The 12,191-nt window shown below is 45.9% G+C and overlaps 1 protein-coding gene across 1 annotated transcript in view; it reads right to left on the bottom strand.

The window, feature by feature from the left end:
- Nucleotides 1-2,231: 2,231 nt before the first annotated feature.
- SLC4A11 (solute carrier family 4 member 11) overlaps nucleotides 2,232-12,191 on the bottom strand; it is a 124,244-nt gene continuing 114,284 nt past the window's right edge. The window contains exons 18-20 of the mRNA XM_081332177.1: nucleotides 7,296-7,491; nucleotides 5,747-5,916; nucleotides 2,232-5,385 (exon numbers count right to left, since the gene is read on the bottom strand). Coding sequence (XP_081188303.1) covers nucleotides 5,322-5,385; nucleotides 5,747-5,916; nucleotides 7,296-7,491 — 430 coding nt within the window. The 3' untranslated portion in view covers nucleotides 2,232-5,321. The remainder of the gene's footprint in view (nucleotides 5,386-5,746; nucleotides 5,917-7,295; nucleotides 7,492-12,191) is intronic.

Genomic DNA, 12,191 nt, shown 5'->3' with positions numbered 1-12,191 from the left:
TGCTGGCTCAGGAATTCTGGGAGTTGAGGTCCATGAGTCATAAAAGAGCCAAGGTTGCCTACCCCTGGTCTAGGGTCTCCTGCTCGAGCAGAGGGGTTGGACTAGAGGACTTCCATGGTCCTTTCCAACCCTATTATTCTGTGTGTTCTTTTTTGCCAAGGGTGCCCACAGGACATTTGCTCCCTGCAAAACACTAGGTGGCGGCTTCGTTCCACTTTTGGAGAGAAGCTGCAAGAAGGAAATGCAGAGATAGGAAATCCATCGAAAATGTTTCGGTGGAAGGGAAGCTCTTTATTGCGAAGTGCAGAGTCTTCGGGACACATCAGAAGATGGATAAATGACGGAAACTTCGGGGTTTGGGGGAACCTTTAACCGGCAACGCCTGGTGCAATCTCCAGGCTCGCAGCAGCTATCAAATTGGAGAAGCCTGTTCTGCCAGATGGTGTGCTGAGGGATCCTCGGCGCTCTCCGAGCTGGCTCGTTTTCTCCCAGACAGTTTATATGTAGATAGGGCTCGCAACTTGGGCGTCCTCCTGGATTCACGACTCAATTTTGAAGACCATATAGGAGCCGTGACCAGGGGGGCTTTTGCCCAGGTTCGCCTGGTGCGCCAGTGGCGGCCCTACTTGGACCGAGATGCCCTACGCACAGTCACTCATGCGCTCGTGACCTCTCGGATAGACTACTGCAACGCTGTCTACATGGGGCTGCCCTTGAATACCACTCGGAGGTTCCAGCTGGTGCAGAATGCGGCCGTGCGAGTTGTGATGGGGGTCTCCCGATACTCCCATGTAACACCTCTGCTCCGCGAGCTGCATTGGCTTCCGGTTGCCCTTCGGGTGAGATTCAAGGTGCTGGTGATGACCTATAAAGCCCTAAATGGCATGGGTCCGGGTTATTTACGGGAGCACCTCTTGCCGGCGTTAACTTCCCATCGTCCTGTGCGCTCCCACAGAGAGGGCCTCCTCGGGGTGCCGTCGGTCAGGGAATGTCGACTGGCGGCCCCCAGGGGGAGAGGATTCTCTGTGGGCGCACCTGCCCTCTGGAATCAATTAGATTTAGATTTTATTAGATTTATATACCGCCCTTTCCCGAAGGACTCAGGGCGGTTTACAGGGCATTTTAAAATCACATCGATATAAAATACAAAGTTAAAAGAGAATTAAAAGATTAAATTATCCCTGAAAATAAAACCCCAGTTAAAATTCTCAGCCTGGGTCAGAGAGCTCAAAGAGCCAGGTCTTCAGGTCTCGGCGAAATGATCGAAGGTCGGGGGCAGTCCTGAGCTCCACGGGCAGCTGGTTCCACAGGGCAGGCGCACCCACAGAAAAGGCCCTCTCCCTGGGTGTTATCCGCTGGCAATCTTTTACCGGCAGTACCCTGAGAAGACCCTCCCTCTGCGAGCGCACTGGACGAAGGGAACTTGATGCCGGCAGCAGGTGTTCCCTCAGATATCCTGGACCCAGGCCATTTAGGGCTTTATAGGTCATCACCAGCACCTTGAATCTCACCCGGTGGGCAACCGGAAGCCAATGCAGCTCACGGAGTAGAGGTGTTACGTGGGAGTATCGGGAGACCCCCCATCACAACAATTACCGGTTGAGCTCCGGATGGCTCCCGACCTTCGCTCGTTTCGCCGCGACCTGAAGACTTGGCTATTTGAACTTGCCGGCCTGGACTGAGGGACTAGGATTTTAGATCTTAAATTTTTAAAAATTTTTAAATTTTAGAATGTGTTTTATTGTTTAGGGCTATTTGGTTTAATTTCATTTTCATTTTTGTATATTATGTGCTGTTCATAGTGTTTTAATTGCCCTGTACACCGCCCCGAGTCCCTTGGGAGAGGGGCGGTATATAAATCCAAATAAATAAATAAATAAATAGATAGATAGATAGATAGATAGATAGATAGATAGATAGATAGATAGATAGATAGATAAATAAATAATGTAAACAGACAGCCAATAGCACTGATGATGTTAGCTAGTTGGGTCATGAAACGTCTGCAAGAAAACAAGCCAGCTCAGAGAGCACCCAGGAACCCAAACCCCGCCCTCATTTCAACCCAAGCTACAAATATTCTCCTTCATAGATTCTGCGCTGCGTAGGACTCCCAATTGTGTGAGAAAAGGGACTTATGACCATTTTTCAATAGTTGCGACCGTTGCAGCATCCCTCCCCCCCCCGGGTCACGTGATCAAAATTCAGAAACTTGGCAAGGGACTGATATTTATGGAAGGTTGCAGTTGTCCCCGGGCTCACGGGATCGCCCGTTTGCCACCTTGCTGACATTTACTACTGCAGTGATTCGCTTAACAACAGTGTCAAGGAAGGCAGTAGAATGGGGGCAAAAGCCCTTGCAACGGATGTCTCCCTTAGCGACACAAATTCTGGGCTCCATTACGGTCATACGTCGAGGACCACCTGTAGCATTTCGGACAAATGGCTGTCCAGTCTCTTCTTAAAAACTTCCAGTGTTGGAGCATTCATAGCTTCTGGTGGCAGGTGGTTCCGCTGGTTAGTTTTCCTCACTGTCAGAAAGTTTCTCCTTAATTCTAGGTTGATTCTCTCCTTGGTCAGTTTCCTTATACTCTATTCTATTCTATTTTTTCTCCTATTTTCTATTCTATTCTGTTCTGTTCTATTCTATTGTAATTCCATTCCATTCTATCATTATTCTATAATTCTATTCTATAATCCTATCCTATCCTATCCTATCCTATCCTATCCTATCCTATTATTCTACTCTATTCTATTCTTTCTCCTATTTTCTATTCTATTCTATTCTATTCTATTCTATTCTATTCTATTCTATTCTATTATTATTCTATTCTATTCTATTCCTTATTTTATTCCATTATTCTATAATTCTATTCTATAATCCTATCCTATCCTATCCTATCCTATCCTATCCTATCCTATTATTCTACTCTATTCTATTCTATTTTATTCTATTCCTATTCTATTCTAATTCCATTCCATCATTATTCTATAATTCTATTCTATAATCCTATCCTATCCTATTATTATACTCTATTCTATTCTATTCTATTCTATTCCTATTCTATTCTTTCTCCTATTTTCTATTCTATTCTGTTCTATTCTATTCTAATTCCATTCCATTCTATCATTATTCTATAATTCTATTCTATAATCCTATCCTATCCTATTATTATACTCTATTCTATTCTATTCTATTCTATTCTATTCTATTCTATTCTATTCTATTCCTATTCTATTCTTTCTCCTATTTTCTATTCTATTCTGTTCTGTTCTATTCTATTCTAATTCCATTCCATTCTATCATTATTCTATAATTCTATTCTATAATCCTATCCTATCCTATCCTATCCTATCCTATCCTATCCTATCCTATCCTATCCTATCCTATCCTATCCTATCCAACGTCTGGTGGCAAGCAGTTCCACTGCTTAATAGTCCTCGCTGATAGGAAGTTTCTCCTTAATTCCAGGTTGCTTTTCTCCTCGATTAGTTTCCATCCGTTGCTTCTTGTTCTGCCCTCAGGCGGCTTTGGAGAATAGCTTGACTCCCTCTTCTTTGGGGCAGCCCCTGAGATACTGGAAGGCTGCTATCATGACACCTCCCTCCCCCAGTCCTTCTCTTCATTAAACTGGACAGACCCAATTCCAGCAACCGTTCTTCAGGGGGTTGGACTAGAAGGCCTCCAGGGACCCTTCCAATTCTCTTATTCTATGTTCTTATATTTTCGCTGGGGGGGGGGGTTTCCTAACGTCCCATGAAACGGGAGAGCGAGAAGGGAAAGGAAAAAAAAACACCAGACAACGGTCTCAAATATAACACGCGTTATCTTTCTTTTCTTTTTGTCTTTTGCAGGACTTCGGAGGAGGGTTGGAGGGGACCAAAACAGCCCAATGCATAAACAACTGATCAATCCGGAGAAAATTACAAAGTTGAACATCATTCCAGAAATACAATTTCGTGGGGAGGGGGGGGGGAAACAACAACAACAGGGAAGCCCCACGATAGAAATTACCAAAACAAAAAAAACCCCAAAAGAAATAGAAAAAAGAAAAAGCAACGAGATTAGAACCTTTGGTGACTCTTCTAGGAATTCAAAAGAGTTCTCTGGACGGTCATGGGTTAAAGGTCCCATTCTCCTGGGCTAACTGTGGACGATGGGAATCAACCCCACTCCCCCACCCCCCACCCCGGCCTATGGAAAGGCACCAAGCTGCCAAAGGCCATCAAACAGCCTCCGACACCAGCAGCAATCCAGAGATGGGAATTTAAAGGCCAGAACCAACACACACACACACAGACACACAAAGTAATTATTCACCTCGGCAATCCATGTAAACAAGGAAAAACCAAACACAAAACAGCAGGCTGTAGTAAGAATAAAGGAGGGGGGGGCAGAGGAAATGGGGGAGGGAAAACAAAAGAAAGAGGGCAAGGGGGGGAGGCGTTTACAGTACGGGTTAACACTGATTGCACAAAAATCCTCGCAGTCTCTGGAAAGAAAAAAAAAAAGGCATCGGAACCCCGGGATACGGTTATTTATCTGCAAAATATATACAGAAAATTTAAGATTCTGCTATGTATAAGTATGTACACAGGAAGTAGTACTTGGGACTATGGGCAGAGAGAGAGAGAGAAAGGCTCAAGTCCATAATGCACATCGGAGGGAGAGGCAGCCCGGGAAATGCCGCCGGGCCAAGTCACGATGGTCGACGAAAAGCAGCTTCCAAGATAAATCTTGGATATCGTTTTTTTTTCCAGGTGGTGTCGGCCGCCGTCACTCGCAGCTGCTGCGACCCTCGCCGCGTGCGAAGACGCCCCCTGGTGGAAAGGAGAGGCCGGGGGAAAAAATCCCACGGAGAGGTCATCCGGGTGTCTCCAGCGACCCCCCCCCTTGCTCAGGAGATCCTCCGGGGTGCATCTCGTCCAGAAGGCGAGCCGAGTTGAGGGCAGCGAGAGCTGAAACCACAAAGCTCCCGGTTGCATAGAGAATTCACGTCCAACGGAAAAGGGCCTTTGCGGAAAGATCCGGAGTGTATCTGTCTATATAAAAGAAGGGAGAGGGTCTCGCTGGCCTCTTTCCCCCCCCCACACTCCCTCCTCAGACCCCGAAACGGGGCAATGGGGGGGGAGCAACTGATTGGTCAATGGCGTCAGTACTTTGGGTAGTAGTTGTAGTGCAGTACAAAAGGAAAGGCGCCGAGGGTGCGGAAACGAACCGACGTCCAAACGAGCAAGTCCCGGTCGGTCAGCAGCTCACTCTTCCGTTCCGGAAGACCAAAACGAGCGACGAACCGTCGCAAGGACGGAGATCATCGGGGTTAGTGTTCGGCGTCCATGGCGTCTAAGTATTTCGCTTCGATGATGCTGGGGAGCAACTTGTATCTGAGCAAGGAGAAGAGGGAAACAGTTCAGAGCAGGGCAACTAAGAGGATCCAAGGCCTGGAGACCAAAACATACGAAGAACGGCTGCGGGATTTGGGTTTGGCTAGTGACTAGTCTAAAGAAAAGAAGAAATAAGGGGGACACGATAGCAGTTATTCCAGTATTTTAGGGACTGCCACAAAGAAGATTTGCAGCCCGCTACATCCCAGCAGGCCAGGCTGAAGATGTAGCTCAACCCAAAATCCAGACGGAGGAGAACAACGAAGCCTGGAAGATAACTGAGGTTACAAAGCCGGGATCTGCAGCCACTCCGCCCTGTCAAAAGCCATCTCTGCAAAGGAGGCCACAGCCAAGGTCTTACCTGATCGGGATCATTCCGATCATAATGAGTGGGAAAATCATCTTCATGTAGGGCAGAGGGGACATCCCAAAGCTGCAGAGAATGAGGAGCTGGAGGACCTGCAGGCCGGTGAAGTAATGGATCTTCCTCTGGGGGACCCGGCGGATGTAATGCGTAGGAGGATAGGCCGTCTGGAAGGAAGGGAAAGGTCAGCACCCAACAAATACAGGTAGGGTTTGAGCCAAGGGGGCCCAGTGGTCAGAATGTGGTATTGCAAGCAAAAGCTCTGCCAGCTGTCAGCAGTTCGAATCTCTCCAGGCTCAAGGTTGAATCAGCCTTCCATCCTTCTGAGGTCGCTAAAAGGAGGACCCAGATTGTTGGAGGCAGGAGGCTGACTTAGAGAGGGCAATAAGAGCAGTATGAAACGGTATATAAGTCTAAGGGCTATTCTATTCTATTCTATTCTATTCTATTCTATTCTATTCTATTCTATTCTATTCTATTCTATTCTATTCTATTCTATTCTATTCTATTATTATTCTATTCTATTCTATTCTATTCATTCCATTCCATTCTATCATTATTCTCTACGTACAGTCACTCATGTGCTTATGACCTCCCGGTTAGACTACTGCAATGCCCTCTACACGGGGCTGCCCTTGAAGACCACCCGAAGGCTTCAACTGGTGCAGAATTCAGCCGCGCAAGTTTTGATGGGAGCTTCCCGATACTCCCGTGTAACACCTCTTCTCCGTGAGCTACATTGGCTTCTGGTTGCCCTCCGGGTGAGAGTCAAGGTGCTAGTAATGACCTATAAAGCCCTAAATGGCTTGGGTCCGGACTATCTAAGGGAACACCTGCTGCCGGCATCATCTTCCCATCGTCCTGTGCGCCCCCACAGGGAGGGCCTTCTCAGGGAACCGCCGGTTAAGGAATGCCGGCGGGTTATTCCCAGGGGAAGGGCGTTCTCTGTGGGTGCGCCTGCCCTATGGAACCATCTTCCCACGGAGCTTAGGACTGCCCCCGACCTTCGCTCATTTCGCCGGGACCTGAAAACTTGGCTCTTCGATCTGTTTGGTCCAGACTGTGGGGTTGTTAATTTAACTGGGTTTTAGATTTACTCTTGGGGCTTGAATTTAATTTAATTATTTTAATTGTTTTTAATTTTTTGTATTCATGGTTTTAACTGCCCTGTAAACTGCCCTGAGTCCTACGGGAATAGGGCGGTATACAAATCCAATAAAATAAATAAATAAATAAATAAATAAATAAATAAATATAATTCTATTCTATAATCCTATCCTATCCTATTATTCTATTCTATTCTATTCTATTCTATTCTATTCTATTCTATTCTATTCTATTCTATTCTATTCTATTCCATTCCATTCCATTCCATTCCATTCTAACCGCAAACCGCAATCAGAGGTGATACAACAGCCGAGTTTCCCGACCCAACACAATCCAACCAGGATCCTGGAGACACAGCACTGAGGAAGCAGCTCGACCATGGCTCCGTGGGGCTCCGTCCGTCTGGTCCTCCCTCCCTCCCTCCCCCCTGGCAGCTTACCTGCTCCTTCAGCAAGAGGGCCACCCTCTCAAACAGCTGGTTCCCATCGATGGAGGTGAAGGCGATGTAAAGGAAGAGCCCGTAGAGAACCGGCTTCGGGATCAGCTGGAGCGGGAAAGGAAGCAGCAGGAGCGACAGGCCCACCAAAGAATTGGCCACCAACGTGGTCAGCCGGGTCTCCTTCACACTCACAATGCTAAGGCAAGGAGGAGAGTCGGGGTCAGCGTGTGCAAATAAATAAATAAATACCGTAAATAAATAAATAATAATAATATTAATAATAATAATAATAATAATAATAATAATAATAATAATAATAATAATAATAATAATAATAATAATAATAATAATAAGAAGAAGAAGTTGGAAGGGACCTTGGAGGTCATCTAGACCAACCCCTTGCTCAGGCAGGAAACCCTATACCATTTCAGACAAATGGCTGTCCAGTCTCTTCTTAAAAACTTCCAGTGTTGGAGCATTCATCGCTTCTGGTGGCAGGTGGTTCCACTGGTTAATTGTTCCAACTGTCAGGAAGTTTCTCCTTAGTTCTAGGCTGCTTTTCTCCTTGGTTAGTTTCCATCCGTTGCTTCTTGTCCTGCCTTTGGGCGCTTTGGAGAATAGCTTGACTGCCTCTTCTTTGGGGCAGCCCCTGAGATACTGGAAGACTGCTATCGTGTCCCCCCTCGTCCTTCTCTTCGTTAAACTAGACATGCCCAATTCCAGCAACCGTTCCTTATATGTTTTAGCCTTCAGTCCTTTAATCGCCTTTATTGCTATTCTCTGTACTCTTTTCAGAATCTCAACATCTTTTTTACATTGTGGTGACCAAAACTGGATGCCGTATTCCAAGCGTGGCCTTACCAAGGCCTTGTAAAGTGGTGTTAGTACTTCCCGTGATCTTGATTCTCTCCCTCTGTTAATGCAGCCTAGGACTGTGTTGGCTTTTTTGGCAGCTGCATCACACGGCTGGCTCCTATTTAAGAGATCCTCCACTAGGACTCCGAGATCCCTCTCACAGTTACTACTATCGAGCAAGGTACCACCTATACTATACCTGTGCATTTGGTTTTTCCTGCCTAAATGTAGAACCTTACTTTATTCACCATTGAATTTCATTTTGTTAGATAGTGCCCAGTGTTCACACACCTGCACACCTGCAGCCGAGGGGTTAATCCATTCATTATTTCGGTATTTCTCACCCTCGGCCACTTGAAGTTACAGGTGGACTTCAACGGCCAGAATTCCCCCCCCCTTCACCGGCTGAGCTAAGCGAAACACGGGCTCGGAGAGTTTAACCCCATTTTATTACGACGACTGCTGCGTTGTTCAGTTACGTAACCCGGTCGTTAAGCGAAGCTGGCTTTCCCCCCCTCCGCACGGTCGGAAGGCCGCAAAAGGGGGATCGCCTGACACCGCCCCCCCCGCGGAGATTGCGACCGTTGTGACTGCGAAGCAGCTTGCCAAAGCATCTGAATTTGGATATCGGGTGAATCATGGGGGTGCTGCAAAGGCTGTTAGGTGTGAAAAATGGTCGGGTTGTTTTTTTTTTTCTTTTAGTGCTGTTGTCACTCGGAAAGGTCAGTAAAGGAACGTTTGTAAGATGAGGACGGCCTGTGTTCTAAGTCCTGACAGTGAGAACAATTGATCAGTGGAACCACCTGCCACCAGAAGCTGTGAATGCTCCAACGGTGAAAGTTTTTAAGAAGAGACTGGACAGCCATTGGTTTGAAATGGTATAGGGACTCCTGCCTGAGCAGGGGGTTGGACTAGATGACCTCCAAGGTCCCTTCCAATATTATTATTGTTGTTGTTGTTATTATTGTCTCCTGCTTGAGCAGGGGGTTTGACTAGATGACCTCCAAGGTCCCTTCCAACATCATCATCATCATCCTATTATATGATGACAATGATGACGATGATGATGCTTGGATGGGATTAGACGAAAGCTTCCCAGAAATGTTTCCGTCCTAGAATATCAGCAGAGCTGGGAGGGACCTTCGAGGTCATCTAGTCCAACCCCCTGCTCAAGCCCTGTCATCTTCCAACTCTGATCTGAAGCTACAGGCAGTCCTCGAAATTTAGCCCCCCAAATTTAGCCCCCCAAATTTATGTGGCTAAGTGAAACGTTTGTGAAGCATAGTCCCCCCCCCACACCCCCAGTTTTACGACTTTTCTTGCCCCGGTTGTTCGGCGAATCCCTGCGGTTGTTAAGTCGCACAGTTGTTAAGGGAATCTGGCTTCCCACCAATGGACATCGCTCGTCAGAATGTTGTGAAAGAGAATCACGTGACACCCCCCCCTTTGTTTCGCTTAGCAACATAAATTTTGGGCCCAATTACGGTTGTAACTTGAGGACTATCTTTATCCTGGGTTTTTCTTGTTGTTGTTTTTTTTTTTGCTTTGATCTAACTTAAGCAAGGTTCCAGCCCCTGAAAAGGCAAAAACCAATTTTCGGGAAACGGTCCGGATAATTTCCATTTCCATCCCCAGCTAATGAATTTCCTTTCAACCTTCTTTTCTAGGCTTCCCTTTAAGGTTTTAAATTTTACATTTTAAACTCTTTGGGGGCTATTAATGTAATTTGATTTTAATTTGTACATTGCACTGTTTTAATTTGCCCTGTAAACCGCCCTGAGTCCCTCGGGAAAAGGGCGGTATATAAATCGAAACAAACAAACAAATAAATAAATAAATAAATTTCTTCCAATCGTTGGAGCTTAAAAAAAAGAAAAAGAAAGAAAGAAAGAAATTTAGACTCTGCGGTCTGCTAAGCTTTTATCTCGCCACGCCAGCTCCCTGGCTGCTTTTTAATCTGTCCTGGTTGCAACTACCCAGTTTTTCAACCTTACGTTTCAACCGTCTTTCTCAAAAACGTTAAAAGGGAAAGGGAAAAAAAAAAGGAAATAGGACAAGTCGAAAAACAGCAGACACAGCTGGGATTTTTTTATTTTTTTTTTTAAAGAAACTCCCTTTTCGAGAGACCCAGTTGTTGGATCAACCCTCTGGATCAAACCAAAAAAAGTGGTTATTAATTCAGCGTTATTGATCACCCGGAACTAAGTTTCAGCTCTTTTAGCAATTGACGGAAAACACGCGGAATGAACTCTAGGAACCGGAGGGCCACATTGGTGATTTAAACAGAAATTAGCTTGTATGTGCAGTTAGTTCTCGACTTGCGACTTTTCGCTGAGCGACAGCTTGAAAGCGACAGATGCTGCTAAAGAAAAGTCTCTCGGTGGGATTTCTTAAGAATCAACACAGCTGCTTTGTGTGGGTTTGGTTTTTTTTTTTACATCAATTTGCATCGGCAAAACCTTACGTCTGAAGCCACCTGAGGTAAAGGCCGTCCTCGACTTAACAGCGGTTCACTTAGTGACTGTTCAAAGTTACAACGGCACCGAAAAAAATGTGACCTTTCAACAAGCAAAGTCAATCGGGGATCCAGATTCACTTCACAACTGGGTTGCTGACTTAACAACTGCAAGTGATTCACTTAACAGGTGTGGCAAGAAAGGTCATAAAATGGGGCGGAACCCACTTAACAAAGGTCTCGCTTAACAACAGAAATTTGGGGCTCAGTTGTGGTCGTAAGTCAAGGGCTTACCTGTACACCGTGTTTCCCCGAAAATAAGACCGGGTCTTATTTGTATTTTTGCCTCCAAAAGAGGCACCAGGTCTTATTTTTGGGATAGGCCTTACCTCAACTCCGGCACCGACAGCCCCACCCAACCGGTCCACTTCTTCTGGGGCCGAAGTTCTGCAGCTGCATTCGGGCCTGCATTTTGCAGTCGGGCCTTTCCAGAAGGCCTAAGCAGCCGAGTACTGAGCTATGGATTCAATCGATAGCTTGGTGCTCGTCTGCAGAGATCTTGTAGAACCGAGCTATGGATTGAATCCATAGCTTGGTTCTCGGCTGGAGAGGCCTTCCGAAAAGGCCCATGACTGAGAAATAGAGGCCTGGCTGCAGAAGAGGCCTCAGAAGAAGTGGGAGAGGTCTGGCTGCAATGGAAGTGGGTGCAGGGCGCATAAGGCAGATCCACACACCCTCACCCCTGCTCTAGCTTGGTTTTTATGTGTGCGCCTCACCCCAAAACTAGGGTTTATTTTTGGGGTAGGGCTTATATTAGGCCCACCCCTAAAAATCAAGCTAGGGCTTATTTTCGGGGTAGGCCTTACTTTCGGGAAAACAGGGGTAGCTATGGTAACAGCTGGTCTAAAAATAGCTATAAAACAAGTGCTGCCCTCTTGTGGTGGGGAGCAGCATTTTTTTTTCTTCTTGCCGGCAAGAATAAACTCTCCAAATGTAGCTAGTCCTCACCTTACAAGAGTTCATTTAGTGACCATCCAAAGTTACAATGGCACTGAAGAAAGTGACGTACGACAGTTTTTCACACTTACAACCGTCGCAGCATCCCCGTGGTCACGAGATCAAATTTCAGACGCTGGTCAACTGACTCATATTTATGGCGGTTGCTGTGTTCTGGGTTCATGTGATCATCTTCTGACAAGCAAAACTAAGGGGGGAAGCCAGGTTCACTTAGCAACCGTGTTACTAACTCAACCAACTGCAGGGATTCGCTTAACAACGGTGGCAAGGAAGGTCGTAAAATGGGGCAAAACTCACTTAACGAATGTCTCGCTTCGCACCAAAAATGTAGGGCTCAATTCTGGACGTTAAGTTGAGGACTAGCAGGACTTTTGAAACTTGGCAACTTTAAGACTTGACTTCAACCGTAATTAACAAATAAGAGAGAAAATGCCAAACAATATGTGTAGGAATATAACTTTAATTGTATGATTCACCTTGGTATTAAATGTGGACCATATAGAAAGACACTGCTCTTTTTTTTTTTAGGACTTCTGAAAAACAGATGACTCATATCCTGAATCCGTTCA

Source organism: Vipera berus, assembly GCF_964194415.1.
Source record: "Vipera berus genome assembly, chromosome: 7".
In the NCBI taxonomy this organism is placed as follows: domain Eukaryota; kingdom Metazoa; phylum Chordata; class Lepidosauria; order Squamata; family Viperidae; genus Vipera; species Vipera berus.
Note: the sequence above shows the minus strand (reverse complement) of the source record. Positions and strands in the feature narration are given on the sequence as shown.